General features: G+C 37.4%; 2 protein-coding genes and 1 long non-coding RNA gene across 4 annotated transcripts; all 3 read left to right on the forward strand.

The window, feature by feature from the left end:
* Positions 1-249: 249 nt before the first annotated feature.
* On the forward strand, positions 250-8,016 carry LOC126799381 (kinesin-like protein KIN-14L). The gene is made up of 19 exons (XM_050526580.1): positions 250-316; positions 540-697; positions 860-1,006; positions 1,090-1,345; positions 2,086-2,189; positions 2,341-2,412; positions 2,756-2,857; positions 3,248-3,322; positions 3,616-3,697; positions 4,081-4,176; positions 4,288-4,461; positions 4,541-4,647; positions 4,889-5,067; positions 5,166-5,330; positions 5,420-5,670; positions 5,997-6,160; positions 6,281-7,125; positions 7,279-7,463; positions 7,554-8,016. Exons 1-19 carry the CDS (start codon positions 250-252, stop codon positions 7,625-7,627), a joined length of 3,303 nt encoding a protein of 1,100 aa, XP_050382537.1. The 3' UTR covers positions 7,628-8,016.
* A 614-nt stretch (positions 8,017-8,630) lies between these two features.
* LOC126796960 (beta-glucosidase 44-like) lies at positions 8,631-10,251 on the forward strand. Its single transcript, XM_050523668.1, has 6 exons — positions 8,631-8,912; positions 8,997-9,112; positions 9,199-9,422; positions 9,513-9,544; positions 9,646-9,748; positions 9,824-10,251. The coding sequence occupies exons 1-6, from the start codon at positions 8,631-8,633 to the stop codon at positions 10,099-10,101; spliced, it is 1,035 nt and encodes a 344-aa protein (XP_050379625.1). The 3' UTR covers positions 10,102-10,251.
* Positions 10,252-10,769: 518 nt separating this feature from the next.
* On the forward strand, positions 10,770-13,779 carry LOC126799393 (uncharacterized). Of its 2 annotated transcripts, none has more exons than XR_007672618.1 (3): positions 10,770-10,912; positions 12,426-12,591; positions 13,350-13,779. It is a non-coding gene; the product is annotated as an uncharacterized LOC126799393 (long non-coding RNA). The 2 variants fall into 2 exon arrangements; XR_007672617.1 differs by having other exon boundaries at positions 10,772-10,912; positions 12,430-12,591; positions 13,350-13,778.
* Positions 13,780-17,028: the final 3,249 nt, after the last annotated feature.

A 17,028-nucleotide genomic window follows, 5' to 3' on the forward strand; every position in this document is an offset into this window, starting at 1 on the left:
CAAATACCCAGAATTTCATGCTTCCTTCTCTCTAAAATTCTCAACTTGAGTCTCCTGGCTCAAAATCTCTCTCAGTTTGGAGGTTCTTAGGGTTCTACAGAAAGACCCAGATCATAGAATTTGAGTACGTTCTTGAATTCTATCTGCCTCTTCGTTTGTGATGAGTATTTCTTGAAGATATATGGTGGGTTTTAATGGGAATGATGTTGGGTTTGAATTTTTGGGTTCTAATTTTGCAGGATTCGAGTAATGGAGGACCGATCAAGAACTGGGTTGCACGATTTCACTAGGGCTTCAAGAAAGGCTGAAGAATCAGGTTCGTTGGTTTCATCTTTCAGTCCTTTTCGTTTTGATTTTAGATTACACGCGTTTGGTAATGTAATAGATAAGAAACTATTGGGTTTTGATGGAATTGACGAATTGAATTTCTTGGTTTCTTATTTTGGGTTTGAAAATTAGGGCTTTGATTGTTGGATATATATGTTCTTCTTTTTCTGGGTCGGTGAATTATTCCGTTTTTGGTTTTGGAGATTTGGCAGCCTGGAGGCGATTCCAAGCTGTGGAGTGGCTTGAAAGCTTTGTGGGTCCACTTGGCATTCCGAATCAGCCTTCGGAGAAAGAGTTCATTTCTTGCCTGAGAAATGGTCTGATACTATGCACTGCCATTAACAAGATTCAACCCGGATCGGTGCCCAGGGTACTTCAATTGCCATCCCTTCATCATTGTATATTCATTTTTGTTTGGTTAGTGAGAACTGAGAAGAAACAAAGAAAGAAAGTAAAAGTGATTCAAGTGCTATTAATGAATTAGTGGACTTATATCAGGTTCTTATATCTTTATCATTATTGTCATTTTAAGGTGGTGGAGAGCCCGTTGCCGTTAGAATCGCTGAGTAGGGAATCTCAACCCTTGCCTGCTTATCAGTACTTTGAGAATGTCCGGAACTTTCTGGTTGCTGCTGAAGAGCTGAAGCTGCCCGCTTTTGAAGCTTCTGACCTTGAAAGGGTAATTATATGCTTTTGATATATGTTCACTGTGAGTACCTGCATTGTTTCGAAGAAGGTTGTTGATTGTGTTTTATGTCTCAGGATACATTGGATGCAGGGTCAGTAGGGAGGGTTGTTGATTGTATTTTAGCTCTTAAATCTTATAACGAGTGGAAGCAGATGGGCAGTGGGAATGGATGTTACAAACATATAAAATCACCCTTAGTTATTCATTCTGCCAATAGAATGCATTCAAGAACCCCATCCATGGTCTCCTCGCACTCTTGCAGGAACTTGGATATGTCTCCTGGACTGGATAGACAGTCATCAATTGAGGGTGACAAACAGAAACCTGAAGGTTTATTGGGTTTTTTTTTCTTTCGTAATAGTGTTATCCATTTTAAATACCTGCATTTCAACTTTTGCTCAGGTACATAGAGGAAACTATTAACACAAAATTACTTAAAATGTTAACCTAACAGTGACTCATGTTACGGTTATTATTGAGGACTCGTTGTTATGTCTGATAAGAGATATATAACTTCAAACAAGTAATAATATAAGCCATATGTAAGTTCATTTATTGGTCGAATATCGAATAGCAATATAGATATATCTTATAAGGAACGTAGTGGTATAGTTACTTCTTTTCAATCTCCTATGTTCCTGCATATGTAATATTAAAATTTCTTATAGGATTCAATTCATTTCAAGTTGTGATACAAGTATCTTTCAGTTGTAAACTATACACTTGATGATATATTACTACTGCTATTAGTAGAGGCTAATATTAAAGCATAATCAGTAGATATATTATGCAAGTACAATTTTTTTTATCTTGATATATATATATATATATGTTCTTAGGGACTGTTGGACTGTATAACACGAATGTATTCACCATATAGCTTTGGTTATTTCTCGATGCTAAGAGTTGATGATAAATATTTCACTATTGAATGATTTAAAATTTTAAATACATGTTAATCTTCTTTACTGTTAGTAGATATGACAACATTTACTTCAGAAAGGTTGTCATGTTTATGTCCTTTAATTTCTTTCCTAACTTTTGTCCCATTGTTACTTTTTGTGATGCAGTGGATTCAATAGAATCTGTTATCAAGTTACTTGTTGCCTCTATGAATGACATAAAGGAAAACATTGACGATAACCTTCTTGCTTCCTACAATAATGGAGATCTAGTATGTTATCTTGTTTTTGTTTATTTATTCATCTTTTGAAGGGTGTTATTCAATTATTATTTTTACTTTTCAATTTTGAATAAATAATTGTTGGACTATGGTTTCAACTTTCAAGTCAATAATCATCTCGTTCAATCAAACTCTGCTGCAGGATGCTGTTAGTGTCTTCAGAAGGATAATGACAAGTTGCCTAGAGGAACATCTTCAAAAGAAGTTACCTGAGGTTATTCTGATCTGAGCCTTAGCTGAATGTTTTTTTCCTTGTGAATAAGTTTCAAAACAAGCCATAATGTTATATAAACTTTTAGTCAGCATGATGAGCCTATGAGGTACTTACGGGTAGTTTATACCTTAATCAGATCTTTAATATTGTATATATACTCCGAACTGAAGTTGCATTTACTTAGGGTTTAGAAGTCTACAGCCACTGTTTTGTAGGAACCTTTTCTTGTACAAAGGAAACTATTTACTGTAACAACTATGGACCTGTCATCCATATTTGACGCTGTCTGAAGTTAGAAGAAGAATGTAAACTTGATAGTATTGTTTTGTCTTGTTCTAAACAGTTGGAGTGTACATTAAAAGAATCTTCCAAAGGAAGGAGCAGCTCACATGCCCATTCAACATCTATGCCTCTAGAGGATATATCCGCTGCTGAAAATTCAAGAGTATGTGTCATATAATTATAATCAAGTAGTCTTCATGTAATTGTTGTACTTGGAAAGTGTTAACAATAAGATACCGTGTTCTGAGTTATGACTTTAATGCATTGTAAGGCTTACCCCTGCATTATAGAGTTCATCCTGTACTCTACAATTATGTGATTTCATATTGTTCATTGTATAAAGAGGGATAGCAATGCAATATACTTGATTTATATTTACATGCACGCACACACACTCACACAAACATGTGCATGCTTGCGCACACCTCACACTTACATGTGTATAAAAACAAAGCGGATGAAAAGTAAACCCTTTCTTCCCCCTCCCTCTCTCGAGCTTGCATTTACTGATTCTGAAGAACTTTTGTCCCTTTTTTCGCCATCTTTCCAATAGTGCTGCAAGGCTTGTTTAAGAAAGGGTAATTGCAACCACCGGCTTCTATTTCAAATGCAAGAGAAAGAACTTGTGGTAAGTTGTTCTTCCTTTTTATTTTTTATATTTTTTGTGTTTATATATACCTAGGTTGTATTTAAGTTTTGTTTCGGTTGTGCTGTGGCTTTAAAAAACTTTGGTTGTGTCTTTCTGGTTGCTTCTCTAAAAACTGCTGTATGAGTATGAGTGAATATATATGTAAATATATGTACTGTATAGATATCAGTTTTAATGTACATTTATTGTCATACAAATGATTAAAAGATTTGCATTCTGGAATTATTGCATATATACATATTGTGAATATTTTAATGCTGTTTACTTGGCAGGATCTGAAGTCCTTGTGGGTAAGTGCAAAAAGGGAGTTCGAGGACTTACAAACCCAGCTACATAGTGATTTGAAAGACTTGGGTATGTCCTACTTTTAGCGAGTGAAGGCAATATACCCTCTTGGCTAATTACCTTTTCCTTTCCAGTCATGAACTTAAAAATATATAATCTGCAACAAGACATCATCCTTCATTTTATTATGGGTAAACCATAAATGAAATTTCCATGTCTATTTTTATTTTTCACTTTTTACCACCCACATCAACCATGAACTTGTGGATTTTACATGCAAGATAATGTTAGTGTTGAAATATATGCAGCCATAGGAAATGTCATAGTCACCATTTCTGCATGAAAAATAAGATTATTGAACTGTTCTATGTGCTACATTAATCTTATAGATATTATTATTATTTTTACTTATTAATTATGAAACTTAATCTTGCTTGTATTTGTGGGTTCAGGGAAACAGGTACAAGAGCTGTCTACTGCTGCTCTTGGCTATCATAAGGTGGTGAAAGAGAATAGGAAACTGTACAACATGGTTCAGGATCTAAAAGGTTGGTAAATTCCATTCTAAACCTTAAAGACAAATATAGCCATGCTTTTATACTTCGATTTTGAAAACGACAAGATTTAATGATCTCTTTCTTTTTAAATTTTTTTTACAGGTAATATTAGAGTCTACTGCAGGATTAGGCCCTCTTTCAGCCGTGAAACAAAAAATGTGATAGATTTCATTGGAGAGGATGGATCACTTGTCATCTTGGACCCCGTAAAGCCTGAAAAGGATGGAAGGAAACCTTTTCAGTTCAACCGAGTGTTTGGTCCAGCTGCTACCCAAGGTAATTTTTAGTGGATTTTCCACATCAACCTCATTTCCATTACCAGTTCGATTTAGCAATTTTGAATTTCTTTTTTCAGATGAGGTTTTCAAGGACACTCAACCGTTGATAAGGTCTGTGATGGATGGCTACAATGTATGCATATTTGCTTATGGTCAAACTGGATCTGGCAAAACACATACCATGGTAAGATACAATTCAACTACTTCAGCTGGTGAAATTGCAATTTCCCATCTGGCTTTCAAATTTCAAGTATGAGGGCCAATTACTCTTTATCTTGGATGAAGAATAATCTGTTGGATATTATTTTCATGCAAGCATTAGTGCAAAAGTTGCATAAAAGAAGAACATGAGAAAAATAATCTGGTCAAGTTTTTTTTTTTAAAACAAATTGATGTCTGGACTAACATTTTCAATGCTTTAACAGAGTGGTCCATCAGGTGGGTCAACTAGCGACATGGGGATTAATTATCTAGCTCTCAATGATCTCTTCCAGCTGTCAAAAACAAGGAAGGATATCATACATTATGAGATTCATGTTCAAATGGTAGAAATCTACAATGAACAAGTACGAGATCTCCTTGTGCAAGATTCATCTAATGCCAAATATCCTTTCATAATGGTTATTTATCTTACCTCAGACATTTATTTTATTGGAAAGAAAGCTGGCCACTTTCATTTTGTTTATCCTTAACAATTCACACATTAGAGATCCGGAGCTGCCCTGGTGATGATGGCTTGAGTATTCCAGATGGTACAATGCATTCAGTAAATTCAACCACTGATGTTCTTAACCTCATGAACTACGGTGAAGTAAATCGAGTAGTCAGTTCTACTGCAATCAATAACCGAAGTAGCCGTTCCCATAGGTCAGTCTTTACTCTTTAGCAGATGAGTTAGTAGTTCAAATGTTTCTCTTATGAGTTATATGTTTTTACTGACATATTGGGTATTGCAGTGTCCTTACTGTCCATGTGAATGGAAAAGATACAACTGGAAGTACTTTCCACAGTTGCCTTCATTTAGTTGACCTTGCAGGAAGTGAACGGGTGGACAAATCTGAAGTGACAGGAGACAGACTTAAAGAGGCACAGTACATCAACAAATCTCTTTCTTGCTTAGGAGATGTTATAACAGCCTTGGCTCAAAAGAATTCTCACATCCCTTACAGAAACAGCAAACTCACTCTTCTGTTACAAGGCTCCTTAGGTTGGTAACACCCCTCACTATTATATTTAAAATTACATTTTTTGGTTAGATTGACATGGAGAACTCTGACCTAGCCTAGTTGGTCTTTCTTCACCCTTGGTAATTCGGATAACCCCAAGGACATGTACTCTCAGTAAACACACTGGAGAACTCTGGCCTAGGCTTGTCTTTGTTCCCGGGTTTGATCATGCTACAATACACACACCTGTTCTTAGGCAATGCTGAGATATTAAAGAACTGTGATCTTTTTTAAATTAGATCATCAAGTATTTGATTTTGGGAGTGCATTTACTGATACAACCTTGTTTTTGGGATTTGTACTTCAGGTGGACATGCGAAAACGTTAATGCTTGCTCATGTGAGTCCAGAAGAAAATTCTTTCAGTGAAACGGTTAGTACCTTGAAGTTTGCTCAGAGGGTTTCCACTGTGGAACTTGGTGCTGCTCGTGCAAACAAGGAGAGTGGTGAGGTTATGCAACTCAAAGAACAGGTGGGAACTTTATACTTGTTTGGTCTGATTAATTCCTTTATCTAAATTCATGCTTAAGTTTTAGAGTATCAGCAAGTATCATAGCTGTCTGGACCTCTAACTTGTGTTTTAAATTTACAGATTGAGAGCCTTAAAAAGGCATTAGCGAACAAGGAAGCTCAGGGAGTACAGTTCAACAAAACCTGGGACAAACTTGGAGCTGTGTCTGAGAGAACTCCTCAACGTAGTAGAAGATTAAGCATCGAAAGTTGCAGTACCACAAAGACTGAAAAATCACGGAACCCTGAAGACAGAAAGGGAGCAAAAAGTCCTTTGCCTATTCGTTTAAGAAGATTGAGCTTGGAAGGCCCAAAATCTGTTAAGAAGGATTGTCTTCGGGTGTCACATGATGTGGAAAACTCCAACATACCATCAAAAGTTGTGGAGGAATATGATCGACTCCAAGGTTCAGAAGCAGTTGCAAAGTCAGTTGGGCATTTCAGCATTCACAAGGCCACATTGGAAGTGCATCGTCCCAAAGCTACTTATCAGAACCAAGTGTTAGAGTCTTATAATAGAAGGCAAGATCCATCTGTTCAGCTACCAAAAACACCTGAACCTCGTCCCAGGACTCTAAGTCCAACAAGTGTTACTTATCAGAAGAGAGTGCCAGAAACAGATGGTGGAAAAGAACTTCCTCTTGCTCAGCCACCAAGGACTCCTGAGTCTCGTCTCAGGGCCCCTCGAAGTCCAAGGATGGCTACCTATCAGAAGCCAGGGACACAAATTCCTGTTCTGCGGATTCCATCAACACCTGAACCACCAAGATGTGCCACCAGTGAGATACAGAGTGTTACAGAAAGCAAGGCTGGCCTTTCGATGGGTTTTGTTACACCTACTTTGACAAGTAGCACAACCAGAAAAGGATCACAGATAAGAAGATCCTTGCGGACCATTGGGAAACTGATTAATGGTTCTGAAAAGAGGTGAATGAAACTGTTCGTTTATCAGAATCCTGTGCATGTTTTTTTTAATGTGTTTGTTTCATGATGATATTTTTTTCATATGCATAGTACACACTTCTTGGATTCGGTTCAAACTCTCTACTGTTTGTGCTCATTAGAATTCTCATATTTCAGGAACCAACAACCTATGATGGAAGCACATTCAACTACTAAATTTGCAGCCAGTATGAACGAAGACAAATCATCACAGATTTCTATTAGTGCAAGAACTCTGAGGCGGCAATCCTTAACAGGTATTCCCATATCAGGATCTGACAGGTCTCGACGATCCTCTCTAGGAGTGAAGCTAGAACACACTGGTACGTAATTTCATTACATTCTGTAAGGTTTTACAAATGAGTTGTCGTAGTGTACCTGTTGCTTAGTTTTGTATGGCCATTGCTTTGTAGGTGTAAGTGACAACAGATCGAAAACACCTCCACCAGTCTGCTCGTCAACAAAAAATAATAAACGTTGGCTTTAGATCATGTGAAAGATTGCAAATGAGAAACTGCTGTTCTGCTTTGACTCAAAGCATTTGTTGACATTAGAATACACCAACCTCAGGAAGCTTTCTCGACAGGTAATGGTTAAAAGATGCTTAGCATTCTGCCTTGTTTGAAGATGGCTGCTAACAAAAGATCAATCATACTTGATCTACCTGACTTCAGATCACATTCTTTTGGCTGCTGCTTCTTGCATGTCTGATCTATCTGATCGACTTTGCTCTCTGTAATCGTAGTACTTAGTTCAGTTAGTTGTATCCTTGATTGTATTATCTGTTAATAAAGTGCTTCGTTTTTCAAGTCCAAGCTACATTGTTATATTTTTCTTTTCAGCATTATGCATCTAGTAAGCAGATCTTTAAATGAAGTGGTCAATTCTTGATGCAGCCATGCTTGTTACTCTGTTTCATCCCCTTCTCCAACTGATAATTGCGCCAAGAATACATTATATTCACTCAAAGCACAGAGAGAATTTCCTTTTATTATTCAAAATTAATGTGGATTCTTTTCTTTTTCGTATGAGAATGAATAAATGCGTTAAGCGAGGTCATAGAAGCTTAATTTGGCGACTTAGGCGGTTAGGCACATCCTCTTTATTCATACAATGATTACAATCACGTGTCCTCTCAACTGAAAATACACGAGTATGTACGCAGTAACTCACTTTGAAGCAGCATCTTGTACAGAGCCATCGGTCCTAAAAGGACTGCAAGAGTTGTAACAAAAAAAAAGGACTGCAAGAGTGTACCGTAGGGTTCGATTACTTGGAATCTAAGATAGATTCATGCATGCGTGAATGAATGATTGAAGGTGGATATTATATAATGGTCCCATATATTTAGCCCCAACCAAGAAGAGTAGCTAGCCATACAAAATTCTTTCTATCAACGTTGTCCTCTTCTTATCTAAAGTTCTAAGCAGATCGATCGAGTTACCATACTCTCCCCTCTCAGTTTTCTTTTTGTCTGCTTAGGCTTGAAGATGAGAACTACACCATTGCTGGTCTTATTGCGCCTCAGTAGTCTTGCTGGTGTGATCCAGTACGCTGGGGTTGCAGCAGAGTACAATGGTGCTCCTTTCCCTGAGGTGGAGGGTGGACTGAGAGCCAGTTTTCCGAATGGCTTTGTGTTCGGAACGGCGACGTCTGCTTATCAAGTTGAAGGCATGGCCAACAAGGAAGGTCGTGGACCAAGTATCTGGGACACCTTCGTTAAAATCCCAGGTAACACTATTTTTCAGTGCCATTTTCTTTTTCCCTTGGCGGTATGTTAATTACGATCTCAATACAACGTTAGTCTAAATCAACTATATATTAACTATGCTGAAGTTTGTGCATTACTTATTCAGAAAACACAAAAAGGAACAATTGGTATACTGCTGGATTTTCTTTGGTATGAGCCTCTTACCAGATCAAAGGCTGATAGATATGCAGCTCAAAGGGCGATAGACTTTCATTTCGGATGGTAAAAATAATCCAAGTTTCTGATGCAGTTAGATCTCTATGACAGAGTTTAACAACTCATGTTTCGTCGGATTGACTTTCAAATAGGTTCATTCATCCGATCGTATACGGGGAGTATCCGAAAACAATGCAAAATATTGTTGGCAGTAGGCTACCTAAGTTTACCAAGGAGGAGGTTGAAATGGTGAAGGGCTCAGTGGACTTTGTAGGCATCAACCAATACACTACTTTCTATATATATAATCCACATCCAAATAAAACAAAACCAAACGCCTTTGGATACCAAAATGACTGGAAAGCAGGATTTGCTTGTAAGATGCTCTCTTCTATATTATAGAGAATTTTACTTAAAAATATACTATAAGATCATTACTCAATTATCTCTTTCATGAACTCTGCAGACGAGAAGAATGGAGTGCCTATTGGTCCTAGGGTAAATTAAATTTAAAACTCAAATCATGAATTTATAGCTTCTACAATTCATTTAACTACCTCAGTTCTTTAGATGAATATCATAAATTGACCGTTTTGCAGGCATATTCGTATTGGCTCTACCAAGTGCCATGGGGTTTATACAAGTGTATAGCGTATATAAAAGACCATTATGGGAACCCACCTGTGATTTTATCTGAAAACGGTACTGCTTAACAACAGCCTCTTCGTTTTCTTTTCATTTCCTGAAGTTCATCAAGTCATGTTGTGTGGTTTGCAGGCATGGATAACCCTGGAAACCAGACACTTACAAAGGCACTACACGATGCCAATAGGATCAACTACTACAGAAACTATATAGAGCAACTAAAGAAGGCAGTTGATGAGGGAGCCAGTGTGGTTGGCTATTTTGCTTGGTCATTGCTCGACAACTTCGAATGGAAATTGGGTTACACTTCAAGGTTTGGCTTAGTTTACGTTGACTTCACCACCCTCAAGAGATACCCAAAGATGTCTGCCTTCTGGTTCAAGAAACTTCTTACCAAAAAGAAGCATTAGATCGATATGAGTCATAAGACCTCATGTCACGCTTTTGAGAGTACTAATAATGGATAAGACTAGTTTCTGCTACATTAGGGTGATGAAAAGGATGCTATAGTGCACTTCGTGTTGGAATTATTTCACATCTATATATATATGTTAACTACCTTGCTTCATTAAGAGGTTCTAATCGACGGACCTCAAACAATCAAACAGGTTTAAGCATTAGCAATAAGGAAGCAACAGTTTTAGGCCCCCCCGGTATGTAGCCGCCAATTTATTTACTAAGAATTGGGCATAATAAACCAAGACGGGTCCTATAATTAAGAAATTCATCTCCAACAGGAAAATATAGAGGGTGTTGGTCTTTGAAATTTAGGACTCGGTCCTATTTGAAGTCATATATCTAAGCCAATTTCAAGACTAAGACTAATTAATTTATGGGTCTTGCATCCGTTTGATGGGTCATTATTTTGATGAAACAATACAAAATTAGTCAACTAATCAAGATATTGAGTATAACTCATATAAGACATTATTGTCGGAGATCAGATTTATAAAACTCAGGAAAAAAGTGTTAAAAAGAGATTATCAGAGCCCTCAGTTTTGGTTTTTGTAGTCTTACTATCACTCTACTTATAAACGACCCCGTCAAACTGACGGTCTGATTTATCCTCAAAACTTGGCAGAAACTTTGGTTAAGTTTTCAATCTTGAACCCACAAGTGTTCACGGCATTGCTGCAATCGGAATCGCTGCGGCTACTTGAGTTCTCCCGAACCACCAAAGTCTCCGCTCCCAAAGCCTCCTCTCCCGTCAAGTTTTCACAGGTAAACCTTCATTTTCATTCCCACAATCCGCTAGACAGCGTGCTAAACCAAACCCTTCCATTTAAATTGAATTTTTGGTCTGAATGTTGTTCTGGGTAGCGGGTGTGTTTTGGTTTCTTCAATTGAGAAAAACTAGTATTGAGACAGGTGAATTAAACTATAGTGTGTAGATAATGATCAGTGAAGAGAGTTATATACTTTGGTCACAATAATATTAGATTAGGCTTTGATATCCCAGATAGCAATGACCAGGAATTGAATTAGTTAACGAAAGTTTCTGTCTTCAATTTCAGAGATAGAGTTTAAGGGAGGATGAAAATAATTTACATACATGCTTAACAGCTTAAGACGTGATCGTATAAAGTAATGACTATATATAGGTTAATAACCATACCCTTGGTTGTATATCCTGCTATTTAGTTCTATTATTTACAGCTCATATTTAAGGCTATTGTTCAAACTTAAAGCTATTGTTCAGTGTTCACTGTAGTACTATATCCCGCTATCCTGCTATCATTTTATAATTAAGGACCAACAGAGAGCGTGATGACAGATTAGTTACTTTTTAAAGCTGTGATCGGAGCATGGAGTACCATATATTCTTTTCAGGTTACAAAATATCCGTGCAAAGTACTTATAGTCTCTTTTGTAGTCATTACACATCAATAGTGCATCTACCATGTCTAGCTTGCAAAGAAAATGAAATGTACAGAGTATAGCATGAACATTAGCCATTAGGGGACTCGACCTATAGTACATCTACCATATATTTTCCCACAAGCAAGAGAATGCAATGAAGATATATATATTTTCCATTAAGCAGTTTATCTACTTTAGACTGCAGCTCCTAGAAGCCTAGAACCGAATGCATACATATAACTTAACTCATATAATATTGCTTCATTTTTTTCCGATCATCTAATCTTGCTTCACCTTACTATGCATATACTGTATTTTTTTTAGCATAGCGCTATATAATTTAAGTTTAACCAGACATACTCAATTAAAATGTTCTTAAGGAAATATCTATTACTACTAAAATATATTACCCCACAGCAACGCCCGGGTTCTTTTCCTAGAAAATCAGTAGTTACGTGGGTGGGTGCGGTAACTGTAGCTAAGTATCTGCTGAATATTGCCTGTTTTGTGCTCCAGTCAAGGCTGCTGCATACTTGGTAGAATACGATTTTACATTCTTTTAATGGATTTCAATGGTAATTGGAAAGAGACTTGAGCTCTTGTACTAGGCCATTGATTGGCTTCAAGTTGAGTGAACTCTCTTTTGCGTGGTTGTGGAGTTGAGTTGTTTTGTTTTTGTCAAGCTATTTCTTGATAGGAAGCCTTTTTAGTTTCGTTACAGATTTTGTAGTTTTATTTTAGTGACAAATTTTCATGTCTTGACACTAATAAATTTAAAATAGTTTGCGAAGATGTATATTGTTGTTATCATGTCCTATTGAATCTGCTTAGCATTTGTGTAAGCAACTCACTGAAGCAATTTTTGTCTTCTTAGCTAGGTTTGGGAGAAGCACACGAGATATGGCTCTCACAAACTTCATACTGACAGTGGCTGGTGTAAGTGCTGTAGTTCTATTATTGAGGAGCGATGTGAAACAGTCGGCAACCATCTTCACGCGGAATGTCAAACATATCCGCAAGTGGCTTGAGGAAGAATCCAAGTATGCCCTTCAATTTTTGTTTCTTGAATTATTTTCTCTCAAGTATAAGTTTATGTATTTGCAAACTAGCTTCAGTTTTATTTCAATCCTTACTTCAGCTTTATGTGGTGTTGACCTTCTTATAAATAAGTATGTTTGTGATTTTCGTGACCTGGATGATTAGATATTTTTAAATTCAGATTGGATGAATGTTATTATCAAAGCATAATAGTTTTTTAATGGCTCCTATTGTTTGAAAGTGAAGTGGCAAGTAAACCTTCGAAACTGGTTTGCTTGTTATAGATATAGTTAATGGATTTTGAAGTGTTTAACTTTCAGGTCTTAGGTCACCAGGATGCCCTGATGATGATTCTAGTTCACATTTCAAATGCTTTTCTCTTTCTCCTTGGCATTAGGGCGGTCTCATATTTTTCATTTGATGATGCATAAGTGACTAGTCAGTCTGAACTAAGATGCAAGATGGAGATCAAACCATTTTCAGTTTCATCTCCCTTTCCATGAAGTCTCAATAAGAGTTTTGTGCTTTTTCATTTTTTGTGTAGAAATTTACAATAAGGCATGATTGATATTCTGCAAATGATTGCGTCCGTTCAGATACTTGTCAGTGAAACCTGGATTCTCAACATTTATCACTCAAGTTTGATCGTACAGTTAGTCGAACTGCTTTTTGATGTTTGCTTTGTCTTTTGTCCAATTTATTTAGAGGCCTCCTGCATCTAAAGAGGCACATTGTAATGTGATTGAATCTTCTCTTTCAGGGCGGCCCCGAAGGAACTGGAAACTAAGGTTCCGCCAAACGATATTCCCAAGGAGGACAAGCACTAGTATCGATATGGGCACCTGGAGTTTTTTACAAGAGTTTAGTTAGTTTGGCATCACCTGGACTTTATGCTCATAAATTGCTTATCATGGTTTTCTTTAGTATTCTTGGGATTTTAGTTTCCCACCCAACTTAATATGAGCATGCTAATTCCTTAAAATCTCAATTGGGTGTGTTAATAGTAACTGGGATTATAGTTTCCCTCCCAACTTATTGTAACTAGTAACTACGGAGGCTTTAGTTTCCCAATCTGAGGTACCTTCCCGAATCGGTTCATCATGGGGAGAATCATATCATGGTTTAGTCACCAGTGCACGCTGACTTTCCTTTTTCAAGATTTGCCTGGTTCTTAAAAAAACTCTCCCCAATTCTAGCTGCATGTAGTTCGGTCTTTGCTATTGGTAATAAATACTGTTTAGGTCATTGCTATGTGCCGTGTTTGCTGTGGTTATCCAACCTCCTATTCTCCTTCTGTTAACATAAGTGCTCTGAGTATCATGCTCTCAATTGCCTGCAACAAACTTGTCGAAACTCTTTTCACTTCTACAGGGATATCAAATCGTCCCAGTTCATTCTTTCGGCCTGTAATTTCGGTCTGATTTTTAAATATCGTCGAGTTTATGTACCAGTTTGTGTAACAAAAACTTTAAAATACAAATGGAAATGTGATCACTGCAAATTTCACTCCCCTAGTTTGAAGCACAAGTAAAGCACGGCCTCTAATGTCTTGGCATCTTGCCGCTGATGATATTTACATGCTCGCTCAAACTTGTTTACATGCCAGATTAACTTATCATGATCGACTGTGCAGCTCATTCTGCTGTGTGATTTTCTACGTCTCTTCTTTTCTGCTATATGCGCTTGTTCAGGTCCGGATCCATGTATTCATCCTCAGATTCAACTGGTCCTCAAAATCGTTCTTGGTGGCTGCACCCGAAGTCATCAATTGATTCATAGGTAGACGCCTCCACCACTCGTCCTCCTCTCCCCTCGCAGCAGTCAGCACACCAGCCTGGAGTAGGCTGGCGTAGCTTAGAACCACATATGCCACACATTACCAAATAGTCAGGACCAACACTCGAACCTGGTGGAACAAACTAAGAACGGGCAATTTACGGTGTGGTGGTGGTCATCACCACAGATATGACATCCTTCTCCTCCTATGACCAGACGCTTCTTCTTCTCAACTGCAGCAGCCTTCGGTTCTTCGGACTTGAAGCCTGTTTTTTTTTTTGAAGTTCCATTCTTAGATGCCAATAACAAATAAAAAGGAAGATGATGCTGCTAAATGTACCGACCTGTAACTAGATGTGACACATAAGAAAGGCCCTTTTACGTAATCACTTCAAAGTTCAAACAGAAACTATACTGCCTCGACCTTACCAAAGGAAAAGCTTAGCATCAACTTGTTCAAATAAAAGAACTGAATAATAGCTTAATTCAATTTAAGTATCAGAGGCATAACACCCATAACTAACTTAGCTCGTAACGAAGCGCAACAAATGGATCAACAATATCAATTAGCTCAAGGACGACTACAATCTTACTTAACATTGTAATATGCCGTTGGTAATAATTATACAGATTTCGAGTATTAATTCAGTTCTTGCAACGAATAAGAAAAATAAATTTTTCTCTCCCAAAAAGGAGCCAAAGGCTCTCCAGGCATAAGAGAACTCTAAAAAAGATCTAGGTGTACATAAACAAAAGCTTGGTACATAAATTTTAACATAAGAACATAAGAAAATACCTTCGGTTCTCGGACAGGTTACGGCAGCACTGTCGTCTGGATTTTCACTGAGGTGATGTTGGTCCTTTTCCGAATCCCCTGATCGAGATCTCTTTCCTATCGAGATCTCATTGTCGACTTCCAATTTTCCGTGATTTTTTGTATCACCAACAACACTTGACATATCTGTGCCCGAAACCTCAGACTGTTTCCTTTTCTTTCCAGGAGTAGTTTCAACCTCTTTATAGTTATCATCCTCCGAATCTGAAGCACTTGATGTGCTGCCAGCTTTAGCATTGGACTCCTCGCCATCCTTCACCACAGAAGTAGCTTGGGGCAATCCAGATAGGACCATTCCATCAGGTTCTTTCTCCTCATCAAATTCCCCTCTGAGAAATCAAATTTGTATCAAATAAAAGGCATGTATTCACAATATTCGAGCAGGACGATATGCAGAAATCATATTCTTTTAGACAAGAAAACACTAAATGACTTGAAACTTTGAAAGTGAATTCTCCCTAATAGTCCTATACACATAACGAACAGTGCAAATAACGCAATGGCAGCGACAGAGTACCAGATCACATGGTTTTGATCTCCTCAGACAATATGCAGTAGAAGAATCTTTGCCTTCTAAACAAGTATGTGAGCATGGATACCATGGCTTATCCCCTTGATGCCCAGAAATATGATGTTAAGAGTGCAGTTGCAAGACTGAGAGAGCATACAACGGTGTGCAGATATAATTGCTGATACATGTAGATTAAAAAATTGATATTACAAACCCACAAAAAGACATGGATTGTTTAAAATGTCTGAAAAAAAAAAACTGAAAATAGGAAGAGAAATAAAGGAACATCTCAGCAATACGAAGCACGATTTAAATAGAAGACAGGGTGGTTTTTGTACACACCTGTAATTTTTTTGTGTCATTTTGCAGCACCTTGACGGTCTCAATAATTGCATTTTTTGTTGCAACAGCAGGGACAATATTACCAACAACCCCTTTACCTTCAAACAGACCATGCTGTCTCAATACCTCTGATGGAGTACTCGTTAAAGGGCAGACCGGGTACGTTTTGGGAGCAGGTTTAGCCTGGCATTCGTAACACTGGTTTACTCTTGACATGTACGGCCACCTGCTTCGATAGTCAATAGATCCAAAGGATAGAAATAAATCATGGTGCACCAAAAAAAAATCATAAGCCTGCACACCCCCTTTTATAAAACACTTGCAAGGACAGATAGAGCAATCAAGTAGTGGAACTTCGAATACACTGGATCAACAGGTCTGATCCTCAATAGATAATAATGATAACAACAATAATTATAACAACACAAAAAACGTATATTAGGGAACTGAGATAAAGAATGAGAGATAAAAATCAATGTTTTAAAAAGCGTGCCTCAAGACGTAAAAGGCGCAAGGCGTAGGCTAAAAGGCCTTAGCCTTAGTTCTCTATGCGCCGTGGCGCAAAAGACGCACACCAAGGCGCGAAAGGCGAAGGCCTCAATAAAATATTTTTTTTATAGTTTAAGATTTTTTTTAATAGACAGTTGTTATTTAAAAAACTATTTTTGGACCTAATTTCTTAGATTTTGAGATTGAGACTTTAGAAATACCACCTCTACCAATCCGCTCTACTAAACCTATGTTGGTGTTGGAGATGATGTTGTTGGAGGTGATGATCATGATTTAAATGGTGATATTTTAATTGATGATGATGACGATTTTGAAGTTTGAAGCTAGTTCAAACATTGTTCTTGTTTTTTTATTTTATTTCAAGACTAGTTAGTACTTTAATATATGGATATGCAAGGTGATTTAATTAATTGTTTGGTTTTGATATGTATTTGTTATGAAGAAATAACCATTTATCATGTATAT

Source organism: Argentina anserina, chromosome 6 (assembly GCF_933775445.1).
Source record: "Argentina anserina chromosome 6, drPotAnse1.1, whole genome shotgun sequence".
Taxonomy (NCBI): domain Eukaryota; kingdom Viridiplantae; phylum Streptophyta; class Magnoliopsida; order Rosales; family Rosaceae; genus Argentina; species Argentina anserina.